At 43.7% G+C, this 24,767-nt stretch overlaps 1 protein-coding gene across 1 annotated transcript in view; it reads left to right on the forward strand.

Moving 5' to 3' along the window:
• The first annotated feature begins 10,736 nt into the window (after positions 1 to 10,736).
• Positions 10,737 to 24,767, forward strand: part of KIF5C (kinesin family member 5C) — a 172,612-nt gene continuing 158,581 nt past the window's right edge. Inside the window, exon 1 of the mRNA XM_059927129.1 lies at positions 10,737 to 10,862. Coding sequence (XP_059783112.1) covers positions 10,737 to 10,862 — 126 coding nt within the window. The remainder of the gene's footprint in view (positions 10,863 to 24,767) is intronic.

A 24,767-nucleotide genomic window follows, 5' to 3' on the forward strand; every position in this document is an offset into this window, starting at 1 on the left:
AAGTATGGAAAAATGATTGGATGAGATTAAGCTATGAAGGACTGTCATTTCTGTCTTGTTTCCTCTCTCTCACTTGCTCTGATGATGTCTACTGCTCTTTTTTTTTTTTAATTTATTTATTTTTTATTTGTTTTTTATTTTTGGCTGCGTTGGGTCTTCGTTGCTATGCATGGGCTTTCTCTAGCTGCAGCGAGCGGGGGCTACTCTTCATTGTGGTGCACGGGCTTCTCATCGTGGTGGCTTCTCTTGTTGCAGAGCACGGGCTCTAGGCGCATGGGCTTCAGTAGTTGTGGCACGTGGGCTCTAGAGAGCAGGCTCAGTAGTTGTGGTGCACGGGCTTAGTTGCTCCACAGCATGTGGGATCTTCCTGGACCAGGGCTCGAACCCATGTTCCCTGCATTGGCAGGTGGATTCTTAACCACTGCGCCACCAGGGAAGCCCTCTACTGCTCTTGAGAGGCTCACATGACAAAGAACTGAGGGTAGCCTCTGGCCAACAACCAGTGAGGAATGGGATCCTGCCAAAAAACACAAGACTGAGGAGGAAATGGATCCTTCCCCAGTTTGAGCCTTGAGATGGTTGCAGCCCTGGCTGCATGAGAGATGAAACTTGGGCCACAGGACTCAGCTAAGTGATGCCCAATTCCTGACCCACTGTGAAATAACAAATGCTGTTTTAAGCCAGTAGGTGTGGGGGTAATTTGTTACGCAGCAGTAGATAACTAATACCATTGCTGAAAAAAAATGCTGTAGTCTTTGTGTACTTTTCTCTGACCTCTGTTGAACAAAACCTCATCTTATTTACTGTTTCAAAAAGTAAAGGAGAATCTCTATAGGGAACCACATCAACCTTGGAATTCACAGTCTTTATTTAACATATTTACAAGGAATTGATTTGCCAAGGATGCTGCTGTATTTCTCCACTGTGGGCAATAGGAAACGTGTTTTTATTTATTCTTCTTTCCCACAGTGTCTGAGGAGGACGGAGCTGCTGACTAGAGGAGCCCCCTGTGTTTTGCTGAGCACAGTGATAAGTTAGAGGCTGCAAGCCTGGGACGCAGCTGGAACACCACAGACTGACTCTGCTTCAGGGAAGAGCAGTGCAGGAAATGTCAGGACCTGGAGAGAGGTGTCACATGGGGTGTTGGGATGGAAAAGGACCCTCTGTGGTGCATGATGGAGATGGGAATTTGGAGACATGAAGTCTGTCTAGTAGTGATTTTTAAACAGTTCACTGTGGGGTGTGTAATAGAAATCCCTCATCTGGGATTCCTGTTACATTTTTAGTGAAGTTTGCATTACTTCCTAAGCTTTCCTGAGAGTGGATTTTTTAGAGGAACTAACAATGTTGAATTCTGTCTCCAAGTAGGGCCTGAATGAAGTTAGGCATAGTTGCTGAAAGATGAGGGAGTCGTTGACATTCAGGTCACACTAGGATTGTGCTGTCAGCCCGGAGAAGGGCAGGGGTGCCTGTGCCCCTCACCTCCTGCATCTCGGCTCCTAACTGGGCCTGGTGCCTGGTACCCCGTTGCCAGAGCTCATTCACAGGTGGACCCCTACCTCTACCCCCAGGACACAAGCGTTTGGCTTTTCTCTCTCCTCTGCTCTCCCTCCTTAGACTCAGGGGTTCTCCATTGTATTTGTCCAGAGCCCTGGATTTTTTTCTGCAAGAGTTAATACTAAAGATTTAATCTAGTAAAATGAATCGCAGTTGATGTGTCAGCTCCCCTACAGAGAACAGGCTTTCTCCTTCAGATCAGCTAATGTCATGTTAAAAGGAAGTGATAGTCTTTGCTTCTTCCCCACTGAGCTGGGTTATCTGGGCCTCTTGAGGTGCTAAATTTTAAAAGACACCCTGATCTTCCCTTCCATGGCAATAGGTTATTTTTGCAAGTTTTAAAGGGATTTTTCGACACTTTAAAAAACATTTTCACCTGTTCATTTGGTTTTTAATCTTCACTAGGGCCAGATATTTTTTGTACTTATAGGAATGGAGCTGGGCCCAGACCATCAGAAATGATTAAACCCACACGGGAACCTGCAGACCCCAGGGTTTGAGTTAAATGACTATCCCAGTGACTGCCAAAGACGGGGAGCTGATGTGAAAATTGAAGCAATTACCTAGATCACTCAGGCAGAAGGATTTCTGAGGCTTCTTTTCCTTGAACAATCCAGATAATTGCTTCAATTTACACTTCTCACTAGCAGTAGAGACTGGGATAGAAACTGGTCTCCAGGACTGAGCTGAATAGAGAATCAGAGTGCTCAGAAAATGATTCTGATCACTGCAGAGAGAAGGGGGGGTGGGGTGGGGGTGGGGGTGGGATTCACATGCCTTGATTTCTGTTAGGCTCAAGCTAGTCAAAGGGAGACTGTTCATTGTTGCCTGAATGATCCAGATAATTCCTTATTTATTTTCTGTCCCATCTCAACATTGAATTTTTTGGGCCAAGCAGGTGTTGCTGGTGGAGGCGTCGGAAGAAACTGGCTGGGGAACTTGGAGGCTGTTTGAGGCCCTCACCCCGTGCTAGTGGGTGAATTCCTCAGTTCATTAACTGCCCTCAAAGGACCTATAAATTCCAGCTTCAAGAAGGCTTTGCTGGGTCAGGAAGGAGGGGAGTGGAGTAGGCGCTGTCCTGGAAGAGCATAGCACACCTCTTAACCATGAGCAAAAATCAGGGCAGCAGGACTTGACCAATCCCTGAAGCAGATGATTCCTTTACTAGGACACTCAGGGATTCATCGCTGCAACAGGAAATGCACATTTGTTGAATGAATGAGTGAGTGATGCATGAACACATGAAAGACATTTATTGAGTTGCTACTTTGTGTCTGGCATTATGCCGGGCCTTGGAATAATTCACTTTATATTATTATATACTTTTCTTTCTTCTCATGTTTTCTTGGAAGGGGTGATTCCCCCAATCTCTTCACAACCTCTCCCAAACCTTATTTCCAAGCATTTCGGCACATATTTCTCTTTCAATTCTCACTTATCCAGAAGAGATAATATTTTTAGCACCATTTCAACAGATGGTGTAAAAAAAATCATTCAGAGAAGTTGAACATATTTTCCAAAGTCACAGAACTTGTTAGCAGCAGAATGAATGAAAAATGCAGGTCTAGTGGTTAGGACTCCACACTTCCAGTGCAGGGGACAGCGGTTCTATCCCTGGTCAGGTAACTAAGATCCCACATGCTGCGTGGTGTGGCCAAAAAAATAAATAAAATGAACTACGAAATTCTATTTAAAAATGCATGTCCTGAGCCCAAGGCTCCATCTACAATGCAAGATCATCATTTCCAGGTTCATGTATTCATTCGTTTGTCCTTGCCATTATCATGATCATGATGGACACGGACTGATATTCCAGAAAATATTTTTATCAAGCACGTAAATAATGCATGATCCCCACAACATAGATAAGGGAGCAAGACGTACACACAAGACATTTAACAGAAAGAAAAATACTGTGAAGAGTAAAGAACTAGAGAACAGAACCAGACAATGATAGGAATGTCACTGCAAGACAGCAAGTGCTCAAGTGTCAAATCCAGGGGACGGACGGGCCTGAGACAGCAGAGAGCTCTGTGGGCTAGAGCTGTTCAGGAAGGTTTTCTAAAAATCAATTTCTTTTTCCTGCACTGTTAATATATTTTTAAAAACTGAGATATAATTGATATATAGCATTGTATTCATATATATGTATATTGTGAAATGATCACCACAGTAAGTTTAGTTAAAATCCATCCCCATACATAGTTACAGTTTCTTTTTCCATGATGAGAACTTTTGAGATTTTCTCTTAGCAACTTTCAAATATGCAATACGGTATTATTAACTATAGTCACCATGCTGTACATGACATCTCCAGGACTTATTTATCTTATAACTAGAAGTTTGTACCATTTGACCCCCCTCTCCCTCACCCCCTACTCTGGCAATCACCAATCTGTTCTCTGTATCTACGAGTTCGGTTTGTTTTTCTTAGATTCCACATATAAGTGAGATCATACGGTATTTGTCTTTCTCTGGCTTGTTTCACTTAGCCTCTTGACATAATCTCTCATTAATTTCACTCTGGTCACATAGGTTTCCTCGCTGTCCTGGGTATGTAAGCTTAATCTGACCTCCAGACTGTGTCTCTTGCTCTCTTGCCCCCTAGATATCTTCTGGTATCACTTAATACCCTTTCAGCTGCAAGTCACAGAAAGTTGACTTGAAGAATAGGCAAGTTTACTGGCTCAAGAAAGAAATCTAGAGAAGGGTGGGTTTTGGGTTGTTGAATCTCAGTGGCTCGATCATGTGATCAAAGACCCAGGATTTTTGGTCTCTTGGCTCTGTTGCCCACAGCTTGGCTTCATCCTAAACCTTGTTCTCCATGCAGTCACAGAATGTGTCAGTAACAGTTGGTGTTGAATGTCATCCTTTAGCCGAGGAGGGAAAGGTTGGGAAATAGAATCTCTTTCCAAAAATTTGGCAAACTTTTCTTTTATCTCCTTGGCTTCATCCTGCCCACCCCTGAGGATGGGATGATCTTGTTTGGCTGAGACTAACCAAAGCCCATCTCCAGAGCTGGGGATGGTTCTCCACAGCATGTTCTGGCTTCACAGTAGGGAGTGGTGGGATGGATGTCAAGGAATTAACCCCAATGACCCAATCACCTCCCTTTCTCTTTTTACTCCTTCCCCCCTGGGGAAATCTATTATTAATTTGTTTGTTTCTCCAGCTTTATTGCGATATAATTGACCTGTAACGTTGTATAAGTTTAAGGTATATAAACTTGTTAATTTGATACACTTACATTTTGCAAGATGATTATCACTATAGTGATAGCTAACACCTGCATCATGTCACATAATTACCATTTCTTTTTGGTGGTGAGAACATTTAAGATCTATTCTCTGAGCAACTTTCAAGTACTTGGTACAGTATCGTTAACTATAGTCACTATGCTGTACATTACATCCCCAGGACTTATTCATTCTGTAAGTAGAGGTTTGTACTCCTTGACCAACATCTGCCATTCCCCCCAACCACCAGCCCTGGTAATTCCATTCTATTTTTTCTTTATCTTTTAAAAAATTGAGATAAAATTGACATATGACATTGTATCAGTTTTAGGTGTACCACATTATGATTTGATATATGTATATTGTGAAACGATTACCAGAATAAGTTTGGTTAACATCCATCACTGGACACAGTGATGAGAACTTTTAAGGTCTACTCTCTTAGCAACTTACAGATATGCAGTATGGTAGTGTTAACTATAGTCAACATGCTGTACATGACATCTCCAGGACTTATTTATCTTATAACTAGAAGTTTGTACCTTTGACCACCTTCATCCAGTTCACCACTCCCCCACTCCCTGCCTTTAGTAACCACAAATCTGATCTCTATATCTGAGTTTGGCTTTTTTCAGATTCTACATATAAGTGAGGTAACACAGTATCTGTCTTTCTCTGACTTATTTCACTTAGCATAATGCCCTCAAGCTCCATCCATGTTGCTGCAAATGCAGGATTTCCTTCTTTATTATGGCTTAATAATACCCTATTGTATATATACCACATCTTCTTTATCCATTTGTCTGCAGTTGGACACAATTTTTTCCATGTCTTGGCTATTGTAAACAATGCTACAGTGAACACAAGGATACAAACATCTTTTCAAGATAGGGATTTTGTTTCCTTTGGGTAAATATCCAGAAGTGGAATTGCTAGATCATCATATGACAGTTCTGTTTTTAAGTTTTTGAGGAAACTCCATACTGATTTTTTTTTCTTTTTTTAATAGTGGCTGCACAAATTTACATCCCTACCAACAGTGCACAAAGGTTTCTTTAAAAAACTGTGGTAAAATAGGGACTTCCCTGGCGGTCCAGTGGTTAAGACTCCGTGCTTCCACTGCAGGGGGCACGGGTCCAATCCCTGTTGGGGAACTAAGATCCCACATGTGGCGTGGTCCAAAAAACAAAAAAAAACCCCAAACAATTGGATCTGAGTGCGCCAACCCGTGATGTCAGAAACATACCCCAAATATAGGAATCACTTTTTAAAAATGTGGTAAAATATACTACAACAACATAAAATTCATATTATATTTTATAGCATAAAAGTTACTATTTAAACCATTATTTCAGTGTACAGTTCAGTGGTATTAAGTACATTCACATTGTTGTGCAGTCATCACCACCATCTATCTCCATTTTTCATCTTCACAAACTAAAACTCCATACCTATTAAATAATAACTTCCCATTCTCCCCTCCCCCAAGCCACTGGCAACTACCATTCTGCTTTCTGTCTTTAGGAATTTGACTACTCTAAGTACCTCATATAGATGGAATTGATACTGTATTTGTCCTCTTGTGATTGGCTTATCTCACTTAATGTCCCCAAGGTTCATATATGTTGTAGCACGTGTCTAAATTTCCTTCCTTTTTCAGGCTGAATAATATTCATTGTATGTATATACCACATTTTGTTTACCCATTCTGCATAGATGACTTGGACACTTGGGTTGCTTCCACGTTTCAGCTATTGAGAATAATGCTGCTATGAACATGGGTATACACATATCTGTTTGAGCCTCTGATTTCAATTGTTTGAGGTATATACCCAGAAATGGAATTGCTGGATCGTATGGTAATCTACTTCTAACTTTTTGAGGAATGGCCGTAATGTTTTCCATGGCAGCCACACCATTTTACATTCCAACCAACAGTGTACAATAGTTTCGATTTTTCCACATCTTCCTGAACACTTATTTTCTATTTTTTTTTTTTTTTGATAAAAGCCTTCCTAATGGGTATGAAGTGGTATCTCATTGTGATTTTGATTTGCATTTCCCTAATGATGAGTGATGTTGAGCATCTTTTCATGTGCTTATTGGCCATTTGTGCATCTTTTTCAAAGAAAGTTCTTTTCAGGTCCTTTGCCCATTTTTAAACCATATTTTAAAATATTGTTGATTTGTAGGAGTTCTTTATATATTCTGGATATCAATCTCTTATCAGATATATGATTTGAAAATATTTTCTCCCCATCCTGTGAGTTGCCTTTTCACTCTGTGGATAGTATTGTTTGATGCATAAAAGTTTATCATTTTGATATTGTTCAGTTTATCTATTTTCTCTTTTGTTGTCTGTGCTTTGGTGTTTCTTTTTAATTTTTTTGAATCCTACCTAGTCCATCTCCTTGATTAAGCCTTCTCAGCACCACTGAGCATTGTACCGCAGTACTGACTTGTTTCTAAGTTGCCTGAGGGCGATGACTTACTTTGCAATTTCCCCTCAAGTGGGGGACCATAGTCCCCTTGAGTTCACTTAATAAACCTAAATGTATATAGTGGCAGCAAATGTCATTTGTTCAATCAGTAGTTGATGGATGGATAGGTGGATGAATAAATGAAGAGTGAACCCAGGGACACAGTCGGTTCTCTCTCATCACCCCAGGTTATCCATGTTCTGACCTTTTCAGACAAACCAGTGTGTGTGAGCTTCTAGGCATCCTCTGGTGGGTTCAGGGAAACTGGGGATTGGACTGCCCTCTCCAGTATATTGTGAAGTTGACAACTGAAGATTGTGGGTGTCTGAGCCAGAGAACTACTTAGGTGAAAACAGATGAACATGTAGCATTTGGGCCTTTTTTTTTTTTTTTTTTTTTTAATTTTTTTTTTTTTAATCGGAATTAACATTATTTCCAATTTCCAATGTACTTAACTTTTAATTTATTTATTTTATTTTTATTTTTGGCTGTGTTGGGTCTTCGTTTCTGTGCGAGGGCTTTCTCTAGTTGTGGCAAGCGGGGGTCACTCTTCATCGCGGTGCGCGGTCCTCTCACTATCGCGGCCTCTCTTGTTGCGGAGCACAGGCTCCAGACGCGCAGGCTCAGTAGTTGTGGCTCACGGGCCTAGTTGCTCTGCGGCATGTGGGATCTTCCCAGACCAGGGCTCGAACCCGTGTCCCCTGCATTAGCAGGCAGATTCTCAACCACTGCGCCACCAGGGAAGCCCGCATTTGGGCCTTTTAAAACCTACTTTCACTGTATCTGAGGACAAGAAATAAAATTGGTGCTGCTCACAATAGCTGACAAAAGTTTATTTCAGAAGCTGTGTCTTCTCAGCTAGGTGGAGAACCTCTATTCCCAGGTACACCTGCATTTAATCAACAGATGTGTTCCTGAAATTAACTGAGTAAATTACTTGTTTTACACTCATTTGTTCATAACATCATCATCATCATCATCATCATCATATCTAACTTTCAAAGGTTTATACCATACATGTGTCAGGCAGCATGCTAGGTGCTTTAAAAGTATTATTTCTTCTAATTCCCTCAAAAACTCTATGAGATGGTATCATTACTCCAATGATAGAGATGAGGAAACTGAGTCTTAAGGAAATTAAATACCTTGCCATGGGTCCTACATCTGTGTTGTTTATTATGTGCTAAATGCTAGAGACATAAAGATGAGGCAGATATCATTGCCCATGGAATTGCAGTGACAGAGGTGGACACAGGAGATAATGAGACAACAAGGAGGACCACCTACTCTCTGTCAGTGTTTAGTGAGTCAGGGAAGGCTTCCCAAGGAGGGAGGGCTCACTTAGGCCTCCTTCCTAAGGAGGGAGGGCTGAGCTGAGTCTTAGACGAAAAGATAGCACTGGAAAGGGAGAGTGGACATCTAATTGTTCTGCCAGCCTTGCAAAATGCTATTCTTCTGGGACTGATGTCCCTCTTCTTTTGTGTAGCTTCCGACCATGAGATTCCTGCAGGATCTCGCAAAGTCCTTGACTCTGATCGAGTTGTCTAGAGGTAGACACCAACCGAAGCCCAGGCCAATCACAGACTTGCCCTAGGGGTTTTCAAACCAAATCTCTGAACAAACATCTATCCTTATCTAATGGTAGAAATTGAAGAATGAACACAGGGGCTGTTGGCAGCTGGGTTTCTTGACATGTTGAAGGGATGATCTAGAGGGAGAGTAAGGCCAATAAAAAGAGAGAACAGGGACCAGTGGTAGAGAGAGTCTTGGTAGTCTGCCTGTTCCCTGGCTTGGTTTTTCATCATTCCTTTAATAAGCCAGATCAATCTGTATTCTTCTTTTCGTTTATTTATTTTTTATTTTTTAAATTCATCTTTATCGGAGTATAATTGCTTCACAATACTGTGTTAGTTTCTGTTGTACAACAAAGTGAATCAGCCATATGCATACGTATATCCCCATATCCCCTCCCTCCTGAGTCTCCCTCCCACCCTCCCTCCTTTAACTCAGTGGCTCCAGGTGGATTTCTATCAATCACTTTCCACTTCTATCACTTTCCATGGTAAGAGCCCTAATATACATACTTACTAATAGGCATGAATGCTTGACTCTGGGAGAGTAAATGCTTAAACAAAATACCAGAAGCAAGCAGAGCAAGAGGTGAATTTAAACGGAGGAAGCCGCAAGTAGTTTGGTGTTTGTCAGAGTGTAAACATCAAGACAAGAAGTGGCAAGAGATGAAGCTAATAAGTAGACAGACTCTAATCATGGGACCTGGATATATTTTGCAAAGTACTTTGGACTGAATCCTGTATATATTCTGTTCATTCTACAGGGTTATAAGTAGGCATTAGGCAGAGGTTCTGTAAACTGTACGATAATTAGTAGTAATTAAGAGGCTCTTAACCTGGGAGTCACAGACAGGCTTCAGCTGTCTCCAATCCCTCTCAAATAGCATGAAAAATCTGTGGGTGTGTACAGGTTTGTCTTTGTTTTTGTTATGGAAGAGGTCCCTAACTTTCATCAGATATTAAAGGAGTCCCTGACCCAAAATATGTATGAACTGCTATCTATGTACAGGCATTTTCAGGAGTTACTGACTTCAAATATTCATGCAAATCTCATTGCTCTCCTCCCTCCAGTTTCCTCACGACGCTTAAGAACTGTTGAGCACAGAGAAAATGCTTCATAACTGTTTGGTTGGACACTGTCTTAAGAGGGGATTTTCCTTTGGGATCATGCAACAATGTAAAGAGATGATATAGACCTGGTTATTTATAGAGATTTTAACCGGGAATTCTGGATGTGACATCCATCCTGTTATTGACTTGGGCAGCCAGCAAAGACCTGCAGGCTCTCGGAGGTGTCACCCGGGGCACCAACGTTGTCCCCGAAAGCCAACTCCAAGCATCCTTGTCCTTCCACCCGCAGGTGCAACGACTACAAGTCCCAGGACGCTTCGCTCTTGGAGCCCGGGCGGGGGCGGGGCGGATCTCCGCAGTGACGTCACCATCCCGGGGCGGACCGAGGGAGGGCGGGGCGAAGGGGCGGGGCGGGGCGGGGAGGCGCCGGAGCGCGCTGGTGCTGATGCAGGATGGCTGAGCTCGCAGGAGCCCGGGAGGTCTGAGCCGGGAGAGGCTTGCTCCCTGCGCATCGCCTCGTCCGCCCGCCGCGTGGTCCTGGGCAGGTGGGCCCGGGACGCAGCGCAGGGCCAGGGCAGGGCCAGGGAAGGCAGGTGTGCAGCCGGACGGCCCAAAGGTTGATAGACTGCCCACCTACCAGGTCTCGGAGCGGCGACAGCTGCCCAGCCCGCCGAGTTCGCGATGACCTGCTGAGAAGCTTCGTCGGAGGCTGCGGGAGGCGGCCTCGCTGCGGGCGGTGCGGTTCTCGACCACCTCCCTAGTTGTGCGGAACCCCGTCCCCCCGCCCATCCCCGCGCCCCTTCCCTCTGCCGCTGGCAGAGATGGCGGATCCAGCCGAATGCAGCATCAAAGTGATGTGCCGGTTCCGGCCACTCAACGAAGCTGAGATCCTCCGCGGGGACAAATTCATCCCCAAATTTAAAGGCGATGAGACCGTGGTGATCGGGGTAAGTGGCTGGGAAGTATGACCTCCCCTGCTGTTTCGCGCCGCAGCCCCGACGCCCCAGATAAGGCAGAGATGCTCGGGCTACCCCTTCGGACATCCCCTCGGGGCTGCCCTCTAGGGTGGACTTGACGAGAAATCCCCTCCCCCCAACCCTGTATTTCCCCCCTGGGCCGGTGGAGGGTCGACTGGGGACCATGGGGCGGGCCCCAGGCGGCGGGGGTCGGGGTGGGGGGCGAGGAAGGGTTCGGCGCCGCCATTGTTATTGGGGTGCGGGCCCGAGTGGGCCCATTGTTCCCCGCCCTGGCCACACCGCGTGGGTAGTGTGTTCAGGTTACCCTCAAGCCCACGTGTAACCCACAAATGATTCCAGGCGTTGGTTCAATTTATCGAACACTTTGCCTCTTCTCACGAGCTTGGTGAAAGAAAAAGGTACTGGAAAAATCCTAGCCTCGGCCGGGAGCTCCCACAGCTGTGCAGAATTGGCTCCCCGCGGCGTTCCTCCTTGCTCTGCACGCGGAAGGCGGGGGATGGGGGAACACTGATGGCCTTGGTGTCTCCTCCTGCTTGCTCTCAACCCAGGTTGCCCTGGCTTGGACCTCGGTTCCGACCCTTCCGCAATAGGGCGACCCCCACCTGGTGTCCGCAGACCCTCGGGTGTGCTTCACGCTGGGTGGAGAGGAGGCTGTGCGCCCACGACTGTGGGGCTGGGGGTCCGGGGCGCAACCAAATAGCCTCTGTGCCCAAAGAAGTTACTTTGTGTGGCTGGGGTCCCCCTCCCTCTTGGTCTCCCTTCCCACGTTACCCCTCCCCCCTTCCCTCACCTCCGCAGACTTGGCTCTATTTCTGCAGCGGGGCTGCTGGTGGGGGGAGGGAATACCATTGGGTTTTAGTTCTTAAAGGAATATGTCAAATGAAATAAGCCAGCCTCCCCCCGCTCCACCGCCCTTCCCCCTCCGCTGGCCCCAGCGTGTGTAGCTGATGGTGCCCTCTTTGTATGCGAGTCGCGTGGGGAGGGACCGAGTTAATGGGAGCCTCCCGATCCCTGCTGACACGTTCCTGGCAGCCTGCTCGAGGCTGCTGATGCAGCCTTCCCGGCCTCAGCATTGATTAAGTGATGTCATCCCGTTTACTGAGCATGCTCCGACTAACCCCCTCCCTCCTATTTCCCCCAGGGGCTGGTGTATTTAGGTCAAGTGATTGACAGGTGACAATTTACTTAGGGTCTCTGCCCGAGTCAGCCCGGCCTTTCTTAAGCAGCAGAGGCCGACATTTGCCGGCCCAAGCAGTCCCAGCATCTTCGCCAAGGTTGTGCCGCAGTCCCTGGTAAGGGACCCGGGGACTAGCAGGTGCTGGCTGAACCGGAAGACAGGCGCTCTGCGCGCCAGGGGAACGGAGGCAAGGCTCTGGCCTCAGGGCTTCATCTTGTACCTGCCTTAGGAAGGCAGCTCCTCTTGACGCCCTCTTCTCTCCTCCCAGTTTTCACAGTCATCAGAAAACCGTGACCTCCAAATGCTATGGGGATGGTCGTTCACTCTGAGAGCTGACCTAAGAGGGCAGGAAAGAGGGGTTTTCTATCTGCTTAGTGTTAAATTGAAGAAAAGATGTATGCTACAATTATTGATGAGGAGGAAAATTCTATACTTAAAGGCAGACATGGGATAGTGACATATCTATGGCCAGTACATGGGGCAGATGGGGCAGAGGTGTTGGATACACCTCTAAGCTAGGGTCAGCCTATAGTCTGATTTGCTATTTCCTGAGCCACGCTATGGTTTAGATAGGGTGGGAGTTACTGGGGACATCTAGTCCCTGCCCCTTGTCTTGTAACAATTTTTTAACAAATAATTGTGCAGCCCTAGAACATGTTCTGATGACCCTATTTTTTTCAGAGGTTTCAAAGAAAAGCTGAAGTTGTTTCTTCCCTTTTTCCTCCTTCTCCTCCTGCCCCTTCTCCTCCTTCTCCTTTTCCTTCTTCCTCTTCCTCCTCTTCCTCCATCTTCTAAGGGTGATATACCAGGACTAATGAAGTGGAATAATAAATCATCCCTTTGATCTGTGTGCAAGGCAGAGATCCTCAATCTTACAGTTACTCTTTAATTTTGACACTACTATGAGTATATATTTAATTCCCGTCTACATATTCATGTTATTGAGTGAATAAAGTAAAACAAAGTCACCATATAAAAGAAGTATATTAAACAAAAGATTGTGGATGTGAATACACATGTAGCTCTTCAACTGTAAATTAACATTTTTGATCATCTTACTATAATCCTTTTTTTAAAAATTTTTATTTATTTATTAATTTTGGCTGCATTGGGTGTTCGTTGCTGCACACGGGCTTTCTCTAGGTGTGGCGAGCGGGGGCTACTCTTCGTTGCGGTGCGCGGGGTTCTCATTGCGGTGGCTTCTCGTTGCGGAGCACGGGCTCTAGGTGCGCAGCGTTCAGTAGTTGTGGCACGCAGCCTCAGTAGTTGTGGCACACGGGCTTAGCTGCTCCGTGGCATGTGGGATCTTCCCGGACCAGGGTTCGAACCCGTGTCCCCTGAATTGGCGGGTGAATGCTTAACCACTGCCCCACCAGGGAAGTCTCTTACTATAATCCTTTAATACAACAGAGAGTTTTCAGTTTTCTTTAAGATAAATTTTTCTTTGAAATAAAGCATTCATATAGAAAAGTGTTTTCATAAGTGTACAGCTTGATGATTTTTTTAAAATAAACACTCCCTTGTAACCACCTCTTCGACTAAGAAACAGACATTTTCAGGACTGCAGAATTCTCCCTAGTGTCCCTCCCAGTCACTGACTCCCTCTGCCTCAGGGTAACTACTATTCTGACTTCTAATGCCATAGATTAGTTTAGTTTAGTTTTTTTTTTTTTTTAAGCTTTATCTACATAAAACCATACAGTATGTTCACTTCTGTGTGTGAGTTCTTGCGCTCAACATTACGCTTGTCAAATTCATCCATGTTGTGGTGTGTAGCTGCAGTTTGTTTATCCTCATTGTTCTGTAGTATCTCATTATATGAATATACCACAGTTTATTTATCTAGTAACTGTTTGGTAGTAACTGTTTGTATAGTTTCCACTTTGGGGCTCTTATGGATGGAGCTGCTATGAACACTGTTTTACACATCTTTCAGTGAGTGTGGTACAGAACAGAAGACTGCCAGATGCTGAAGGGTGCTGGGACTTCGGTTGGCATGTGCTAGGACCCTTCCCATTCCTAATTAATAATATGTAACTAAAGGAAGTGACAGTTCTGGCAGCCTGTATCACACTTTGTATACCAAGTAGAATGGCTCCCAAGTCAATTCAGTAGGAACCATCCCACATGGCTCAGTTGCAGGTGGAGACTGCCTTAGGTGGGCATTCCCTTCCTTGCTTGCAGGGACAGAGGTTGTGGGGATGACCAAAGAAGCCCAGAGCCATCCAGAAATGTCACCTTCACTCCCAAGAGAGATGAGTGAAGAATGAATTTCTGGGCAGTTATCTGTGAGTACAAATTCAGAATCCCAGACATTCTATTTGTTTTTGAAACTGGGGTGATTTTATTTCCTTTAAAGTCTTGTTCATTTCTGGTGGAGATGTATGCTAAGAGGGAGATTTTGCAGGTAGAGTTCCTAGATTTTTCTTTTTTAAGAAATGTCCTCTCTTGGAGGGATTATCTCTACCATTCTTGCTTTCCCGCCCCCCCCGCCCCCCCTTCCCAGATCCTGTGCAGAGCTTTCTTTCCCTGACTGCTCCAGCCACAGTCTCTTCCCACTATGAACTCTTGTAGCATTTATTTTGTATGTGATCTCATGATTTTTTTGCCTTAGATTATTATTAATTTTGATCATATGTTTAATGACATTGTAAGGCATGTGTAGAGACAAGGCCCATCCATGTTTTGCTTCTTTGTACTTCCCAGGGCCTTGCCCATAGAAGGCACTTAATAAATATTTATTTATCTCTTTGTTGAGTCTAGAAATCTTAACTCTGATGTATTTAACTGATTTCATGGACTTTTAATTGACTGTAGGCTGTCGGGGGTAGTTAGAAAATAAGTTTAAAGAGATGTGCTATTCCTTTGAGCAGGCCTGGTAAGAGAGCATATAATACACTTAAATGTTATAAGAAAATTGGGAAAGAACTGTACCCAGCTTTGTTAAAAATTAGGAGCGCTAATGACACTCATGATGAGCTAGAAGTGGGGGGCGGGTCTAGGGACTCCATGTTAATTCTTCAGAGAAAAATATTGTATCTACAGCATTTCTCAGAATACTCCTCCATTAGCTGCTAAGAATCCGCGCGAGTCATCCATTACTTTGAGCTCTGCCTATTGGTTTTTTGTTTGTTTGTTTATTTTTTATTTATTTTTGGCTGCGTTGGGCCTTTGTTGCTGCAGGCAGGCTTTCTCTAGTTGCGGCGAGCGGGGGCTACTCTTCATTGCAGTGGCTTCTCTTGTTGCGCAGCACGGGCTCCAGAGCGCAGGCTCAGTAGTTGTGGCTCACGGGCTTGGTTGCTCCGTGGCATGTGGGATCTTCCCGGACCAGGGCTCGAACCTGTGTCCCCTGCACTGGCAGGCGGATTCTTAACCGCTGCGCCACCAGGGAAGCCCTGCCTATTGGTTTTGATGCATCTGTATTGATGGAACTCTGTCTTAGAGAGTTCTCAGTGAGGTTCTTTGAAATGGACTTATACCCTTCAGTTTTGGGCTTTCCTCTTGTTTGCAATCCTGGGAAAGCAGGTGTTGTTAACCATGGGTGCTTTCCCTGGGGCAATGTAAGTTTTGACTTGTTTGAAAGCCAAAGCAAAATATTAGCTATAAACCCTGAGCTGGCCTTCGGGTGGAAAGTGGCCTCAGGCTGTAGGAGCTTAGATTAGTTCTGGGCAGTGGATGGGCAGGGAAGGCAGGGGCCAGGACAGAGACCAAATTCCAAGCCTGAGTTATCGTTGTGGAGATTATGGGCTGAAGATGTGAAGAAATATGGCTAGAACTTTTCTTTTTGTCCATAGCAATGGTCTTTTAAAGCAAGAATATTTTCCTTTAAAATTTATACAGAGTAAAGTCACTCTTTTTGATGTGGAGTTCTATTGTAGGGGTGTGAAAAATACATAGAGCTGTGTAGCTATGCTGTATTAGTTTTCTGTTGCTGCTGTAACAAATTACAACAAATTTAAAGGCTTAAAAATGATACAAGTTTATTATCACACAGCTTCCATAGGTCATGTGGACAAAGGATGTCGCCTGCCATTGATGGTGCACCCTGAGGGGAATTCAGGACAGAGAAAAACAGAATACTGGACCTAGATAGTTAAGATGCATATCAAAGGAATGTTTTCCTTAGCCCACACTCTTTCATCTTCCCATACATAGAAAAGCACTAAAATCATTAACTTGAGATGTCTGTTTGTTGTGATTAGCAGTAATCTTTTGATGTTACACTACATAGTTTTGTTTTGTTTTGTTTTGTTTTTTTCCCCTGCAAAAACTCCTGTATATCCCGGCTCCTCCCTTACCTCTTTGGAACAGTCCCTCAGAGCTATCTGAGAGGCTGCCATCCCGGGCTATAGTCCTCAGTAAATGCCCTAAATAAAACATATTTCTCAGCTTTTAGGTTGTGCTTTTTTTTTTTCAGTCGACAATCAGAAGTCTATCAAGTCAGCTGGTTTCTCTGTTTAGAGTCTCACAAGGTCAAGACCAAGGTGTTGTCAGGGCCATGTTCTTTTCTGGAGGGTCTGGGAGAAAATTCATTTCTTTGCTCATTCAGGTTGTTGGCAGAATTCAGTTCCTTGTGGTTGTAGGACTGAGGTCCCCATCCCCTTGCTGGCTGTAGGCCTGGGCTGTTCTTAGCTTCTAGAGGCCACTCGCAGGTCCTGGCCACATGGCCCCCTTCCTCTACCTTAGGAGCCAGCAGTGGGTTGATTCTCTCTCATGCTTCAAATTTCTCCTGCCTCTTCTTCCATGGCTTGTCTCTCTCACTGACTCCTCTGCCTCCCTCTTCCACTTTTCAGGGCCCACTTGGTTACAGTGAGCCCAGCCAGATAATCTGGGATAATCTCCCTGATATAAGGGCAGCTGATTAGCAATCTTAATTCCATCTGCAAAATTCCTTTTATCCTGTAACTTTCACATATTCACAGATTCCAGGGATTAGTGTGGACATCTTTTGAGCCATTATTCTGCCTCCACATACCATACTCAAGATACAAAACAATTTCATCACTCCAAAAAAAAAAAAAGTGCTCATGCCCCGCCTCTGTAATCAAACCTTCTCCCCTCTCTTAACCCTTGGCAACCACTTATCTGTTCTTCCTCTGTATAATGTTTGCCTTTCCAAATTGTTTATATAAAAATGGAATCATAAACTTAAGTATCTTTTTGAGCTTGGGTCCTTTGAGGTTTAGGTTGATGTTGCATGTATCAATACTTCATTCCTTTTTATTGCTTAGTGGTATTCCTTTATACAAGTTTGTCACAGTTTGTTTATCCATTCACCTGTTGAAGGACATTTGTGTTGTTTCCAATCTGGCATGATTATGAATAAAGCTGTTATAAACCTTTGAATATAGGTTCTTGTGTGAGTATAAATTTTTTATTTCTCTTGGGTAAACACCCAGGAGTGGGATTACTACAATAGATCATATTGTAACTATATGTTTAACTCTAAGAAATTGCCCGTTTTCCAAAGTGGTTGTACTATTTTGTGTTCCCACCTAAAAGTGGTAACATTTTAAGCCAGACTTTTAAAGAATGTATTCAGTCACTGTGTCTAGTGAATACTAACAGTAGTGTTTAGTAGTGTCAAGATATATCAGTCCTTCATTCTCTTGTGCCCTAAATTCAGAGATGTTTACATGAGATGTTACATGTTTAGGTGACTTAGTGGTTTCCTGCAAACCTACCCTCTGAAACCCTGGAATGAGTGAACACAGGAGAGTAGCTATAATCTGGCAAGTATCACTGGAGGCCACTCATGTTGGTGGTGAGCACACAGTCAGTGCAACGTAAATGACTGGGGTTGGTAGAGGCAGGGGGGAGAGTCAGACAGAACGGAGTGTGGATTCACTAGCTCTCTGTGGGGCATTTTTCAAGTTGCTTAGCTTTCCTGGGCCTCAGTTTGGTCATATTTAAGGTGGAGATAATTACTTATCTCACAGGGTCGTTGGGATGAAATGAAGTGGTCAAAACAGAGTCTAGCACAGAGAAAATGCTCAATAAATGCTAATTATCTCCCACGTTTCCTATTCCCCTTTTAATTTTCCTCATTTTCAGAATTAGCCTTGCCCCCCCAAATTACTGCCTTTAACTCTGGCTAGCTCCTGAAAACCCTTCTTGCATCCTCATTTCCTAGGAACTGGTTCACCCCATTCTGCTTGGAATAGCCACTCTTTTCCTCTTACCTGTGGAATTCCTAACCATTGGAAGGCAGAGCTCAGGTTCCGTTTACTCATAGACTATATCAGCTGTTCCTATCATCTGCAATGATCACACATAGGTGTGTGCACGCGCATGGGCGTGTATATCCTCCTCATGTAAATTGCAAGCTTCTGAGAAGCAGGAGCTGTTGTTTTACGTCTTTGTCCCCTTTACTGTCATTTTCTTGTTGCTTAGTAAGTGTATCTTTTTTTTAAAATTTTATTTATTTATTTATTTATTTATTTATTTATTTATTTGGCTGTGTTGGGTCTTCGTTTCTGTGCGAGGGCTTTCTCTAGTTGCGGCGAGTGGGGGCCACTCTTCATCGCGGTGCGCGGGCCTCTCACTGTCGCGGCCTCTCTTGTTGCGGAGCACAGGCTCCAGACGCGCAGGCTCAGTAGTTGTGGCTCACGGGCCTAGTTGCTCCGCGGCATGTGGGATCTTCCCAGACCAGGGCTCGAACCCGTGTCCCCTGCATTGGCAGGCAGATGCTCAACCACTGCGCCACCAGGGAAGCCCCCTAGTAAGTGTATCTTGATTGACAGTTCTGTCTTCCCCTGTTCCCTGCCTGGAATCAAGTCTCCCTAAATGCCAATTTCTGCATTTCTTTAAATAACTTGGGCATCACTGGGGATTTCCCTCTGCTTCCACCTGTGCTTGTTTGGCCTAACTCCCCTGTTTAATGACAGTGTTTTGCATCCTTGGCTTTTCTCCTCCCTTCAGAATAGGAAACCTCCCCCACCTTTGGGTTCCCTTTAGTACCGGCCTCAGGTTTCTCACCCGTGTCTACTTGTTACATAAGCAAAAACAAAACTACATCCTCCCTAATGGTTTCTCTTGAGTTAAAAAAAAAAAAAAAAAGCTCCCTGACAGATTCAATTTCACCTGATTTCTCTCAGGTTTTCCCTAGAGTCCTATTTTTGTGGCTGAGAAAGCTCCTCCCTTAACCCATTTGCTGCACATCAACCAAGTCCCTTTTAGTAGGAAGAGAGATGTTGAGTTTGTGGTTATTTGCAAATATTGCAGAGCTTGGGAGAAAATAGAGTTTTAGATTCATCTTACTATCCCCAGCACCAAACCTGGACGTGAGGCAGACAGCCCAGGACCATCATTTCCCAGCTCTGCGACTTCTTAGCTTTATGAACTTGGACAAATTGCTACACCACGCTGTTTCAGTTTCCCGGCCTGTGAAATGGGGATAATCACACTCTCCATCTTGTGACAGTTACATGAGCTAATGTGTGTAGATTGCCAAGTACGGTGCCTGGTTCAGAAAATGTACACTGTTGTAAGACCCACAATGGTTATTTCTCTGCACACTTGTCAGACTGACTAATCTGGGGAAAGCCCTAGACCCTTCACAGGTGCCCTGGTACCTTCAGGTTGTGTTAAAGAAAAAATTATTCTCACACTTGTAAAGATAGTAAGGAAGACTACTGTAGTAGGGGGTCGATAGTACTGCAATAGGGAAGAGAAATCAGGCTCAATTTCAAGTACAAGTGGAGCAGGTTGGTGGGGGGGTAGGTGGATGGACAGTCACTGAGAGGGGACATGAAAGGTAAGGGGGATTCTTGCTGAACTGACCTAATAGGATTCTTGCTGCAGGCAGGCCAGATATCAAGGTCTTAAGATACAAGTATTGCGGTATCGAGGGTGATTAGATATTGACAGTGGGGGGGATTCTCTCTCAACTGCCTTAGCAGGAGTCTTGCTCAAACTGGACTCTGCAAGGACAGGCATGGAAGTCCAAGGTCAAGGCCCAGTTGAGAAGAGGGCTCAGAGGAGCCTGACTAAAGTTTGATCAAGAAGAGAGTCTTGGGACTTCCCTGGTGGTCCAGTGGTTAAGACTCCACGCTTCCACTGCAGGGTTCAGCCCCTGGTTGGGGAACTAAGATCCTGCATGCCACATGGCACGGCCAAAAAAAAAGGGAGAGAGTCTTGCTCATTTGGAACCCAGATGCTTCAGTGGGGGCATTCGAGACCTCCATCCCCCGGGCCTACCTACCTTCCTAACCTCACCCCCAACCCCATGTTACATCTGGGCTTCTGCTCCCCTAAAATATTAGGCTTCTCAGTGTCTGCCCTTCGCTGCCACAGCTGCCCACATCCCACACGCCTGGGATGACCGTCCTCAAAGTGTACCCACATGGCGACATCCACTCGCCTTTAGAATCTCATCCCATGGTGCCTCTTCTGAACGCTTTTCTGACCAGCTCCTCTCCCCCTCCCTGCCGCCACCCTGGCCAGGTTAGATGCTTCTTCCCCGCACCCCTTGCACCACGCAGGACTCCTGTCAGACCTCCCCCACTACTGCGTTTCATTTATTTGTGTATAAGTGTCCTTTCCCCCAGTTAGACTAAACCACTTGGAGGGCAGGAAGTGTGTGCCATTCGTTTCCATCTGCAAGTCCTGGCCTAGTAGCTGGAATAGAGTAGTTGCTCGGTACAAGATGTCTTTTGAAAGAAGTGAAAGAATGCTGACCCTCCTAGGCTGTCAGATGTCCGAGCCTGGGTTATTTGCTTGGATTTTTACCTTTGACCTCTGTCTAGCTCTGGTAACTTCTTTCCTGCTTTGGACATCTTCATGGTTTTGTTGTTGTTGTCTTAAAAGAAATAGCTTTTTCAGACGTCCTGATATATGCTCACTGAAAAAACCTCAGACCATGCAGAAAAACATGAAGGAGAAGGTAAAAATCACTTTTAATTTTATGAACCAGAAAACGTCATTGTTAACATCTTATTGTTTATTCCAGCTCTTTTGTATTCTATAGGAGACATACTTTGTTTTAAAATGAAGATATGATTTTATAAAATCTGTTTTGAAACCCAGCATTTTACTTAATGGTATACCTCGGACATCAGCATTTTTAAAGGTTGTATATAATTCCATTATGTGTCTAATTAATACTTTAACCATTTTCTACTGATGGACATTTGTTTTTTTCTGTTTTATTTTTCAGTTATAAACAAAGGTGTGGTAAACATCAGTGTACGCATCTCTTTGGGCTCTTGCCCAGTTTTTTGTTAGAATACGTTCCTAGAATTGGGATTGCTGGGTAAAAGGATATAGATGATTTTAAGGTATCCACAGTTTTTGAGGGGGAGCAATTTAGAGATGGTGAATTGTCTTCTGTTTTATATTCTCACTTCTTTGCCCCATGGCAAACTCCATGGGGTTGGTGCCAATTTGTCTCATAAGACATCCCTTCATACCTCAGCTAAATTAAATTCTTATCAAGAGCGTGTGCTTCGTCATGCTCTGTTAACCCATAGATCCAAAACACGGCAATGTCTTCAGATTTTTAATGTAAACCATAGGATTTTGTAGGCTGTCTCTTGTCAGTTTCAATATCCTAAAGGATGTTGTTTCTTGGAGGTGATCAAAAGCTAAATCTGTCTCTTGAGACAGCGAGAGAGAGAGGTCAAGATTGTAGTCTTAAAGAAAACTAGGATGGATGTGTCCTTTCTTCTTGGAGCTAACAGTGAATGGCCTGTGATATCTTCTGGGCAATGGTAAGTTGAGAAGGGATATAATAGCCCTCCCAAAAAAGCCCTAGAAAGAGCTTTTTTTTTTTTTTCTTTTCCTTTGATTACTAGGTACTCTTAAAAAAAACATATAAAATTTCAAGCATACACCAAAGTGGAAAGAATATCAAAATATACCCCCATGAATCTATCAACCAGTTTTAGCTATCATCAACAAATGGGCTAATCTTATTTTTTCTATGCACCCCTAACCTTTTCTCCCCAAATCACTCAATTATTTTAAAGTGAAATCTCATGTCTCACATTACTTTATCCCTATACTTTAATAGATATCTCTACAAGATCAGGACTCTTAAAACCACAATAACATTATCACAGCTAACATGTGCACAATTCCTTAATGTCAAATACCCAGATAAATTCCTCCCATTGCCTTATAAGTTTCTTCTACAGTTGGTTTGCTCAAATCAGAATACTAGATACTATTGATTACAAGTGTGGAGGAAAAGAAATGCTCATATGTACCAACCTTGAAACAAGAGGGAGGGAGGCTTTTACTACAGAGTCATGTGTGGCAGTAGAAACACACACAGAGCAATCAGGGCTAATCGAGATTTCCAGCGCATCTCCCTTAACAGTAGTAATGTCCTAGTTATCCTTTTTAATAAACCAATGCCAGCATTGCAGTATCACCCACAAAAGCTATTTAAAAAGCTACATGCTTTATAGCTTCCCTCGCTGCTGCATCTCCCCTTGCTTTAGTTGGCTTGCATAAACGTCAGGAAAGCAGGACATGTCACTCATTTGTCTTCTAAGCTCAGTACCCACCCTTATAAAATCGGTACCAACTACATTTAGAGCAGTTCTTTTAGGTGTGTCTTGGTGTGTTAGTATTTATTATCTTTTCAGTCAGTGCATACTCATCCTTGATGTGAATTGAATACTGGAAAATAAATCCACAGAGCTGAAGGGAAAACATGCAGGTGAGAAGAGAATTCAGTGCAACACAATACTTTAAGGAAAAACGTTTTTAGTTCTCTTTTTATGCATTTTCTCATAAAAAAAGAAACTTTGGAAGGGAGTTGAGGTTAGAGAAAAAGTGCAAATAAAAACCAAATCCCAAATGATTGATGCTTTAACTTCTTTGACTGCAGAGTATGGTCGTGAGAGCTGCTGATCAATAATGTTATTTTAAAAGCATTTTGTTTAAAGAGCTTGGTTACACAATTCTGGATTAGCAAATCTCAGGGACTCTTCCCAGGCTCTCTCACAGAGCTATCTCTCCCACTCCCAGGTCTCATTTTTTTCTCGAGGGGAAACGAAGAACAGCCTGCTTCAGTTCTCTGAGGAGGTTATATCATAGTTTTTTACTGAATAAATGGTCTGGTACCTCACTCCACGGAGATTACTGATGTTCCTCTGGGAACCTGGGTCAATAACAGCTCCGTCTGACATCAGAAACTTGGGGTAGTCTTGGGGGAACGGAATTCTGCTCCTCTTTCATGGCACCTCTTGCTCCATGGAGAGGAACAAATGCCAATCTGATTGGTCAGTGTGCAAACCTCTATTGGTCCTGGTTACTGGTGGGCAGGATCCCTTGGGAGGCGGTCAGTTCCTTCCTCTATCTGGCCTCTGTGGTAAGCTGACCCCTGCAGGGTCTGGCTCCCAGGGGCTGACTGTTTTTCCATCTCGGCATCATCCACTGCTTGCGAGGATAAGTTCGTCTGGGCCCACAGATTCGGGCCCCTGTGGGCTGGTCTTAAGGTTCAGAACAGGTTGGGCTGTGGGACGGTGGGGTGGTGAGGTGAAGAAAACAGGAAGACCACACAAGCCTCCTTGCCCAAGCCTTGGCCAATTTTGATATTGGGATAATGGGTGCTAGCGCCCTACCCAGGTGGTGCTTGGATACCTGCTGTATCCCTGTTCCTGTGTAGAGCAAACTCGCCCGCCCAGGGGGAGAAGGGGGTTGACTGGTAGGGGAGGCTTCTGGCATTCCAGGGCCCCTGGTACTAATGTCATCACGATAGCGTCGAAACCGTCTTCAAAGTACTAATAGTTTGTTTATCTAATATTTGTGAAAGTAGACTTTAGAAGAGAAGTGTTTAGCTCTTCAGTAATAATTACTAAACAACACAACCCACTAATTATCTGCTCAAACAAGTGGGGAAAAAAAACCTCCTGAAGTACTGTATCCTCGAGTAACACTTGCTTGCTCATGTGTGTTGTTAAATTTTCCTTAATGAATATGCCTCTTGGAAAAGACTGGCTTGAGGATGTATTTTTTTTTTTTTTTGAAGTAGAGTTGATTTACAATGTTGTGTTAATTTCTGCTGTACAGCAAAGTGATTCAGTTATACATATATAGACATTCTTTTTTATATTCTTTTCCATCATGGTTTATCACAGGATATTGAATATAGTTCCCTGTGGAGGATGTATTTTAAACAGTATTTTCTGATCTAGACATTTATCTAAACAAGTTTGTAAAGGGGAAAATATACACCTATCTAATACTCACTTCCTTCGTTCTATTAAAAACAGATATAAAGAGGTAACATATAGGTTAATGTAAAACTTTAAATGAGTTCTTTATTACTATGAAAAATGTTTCCCTTTATAAAGAGGTGTTTTTCTGCACTGTGGACTTTTTGGAGCTTCACTGTAATACTATGCTGTCCAAAATGGTAGCCACCAGCCTCATGTGACTATTAAGCACTTGCAGTGTGGTTGTCCAAATTGGGGTGTGCAGGAGACGTAAAATGTAAACTGGCTTTCAAAGGCTCTGCACCAAAAAAAAAAAAAAAAAAAAGGAATGTAAAAATATTAATTTATTAATTAATTCTTTTGGTATTCATTACATGTTGAAATGATAACATTTTGGATGTATCGGGTTAAATAACATTAATGAAATAAATTCCCCCCTTTTCTTTTCACTTTTTAAAATGTGACTACTAGAAAATTTAAAGTTATATGGCTTGCATCTTTGTCTGGCATTATGTATATACATACATACAT

The sequence above is a fragment of the Balaenoptera ricei genome, chromosome 7 (genome assembly GCF_028023285.1).
Source record: "Balaenoptera ricei isolate mBalRic1 chromosome 7, mBalRic1.hap2, whole genome shotgun sequence".
Lineage (NCBI taxonomy): Eukaryota > Metazoa > Chordata > Mammalia > Artiodactyla > Balaenopteridae > Balaenoptera > Balaenoptera ricei.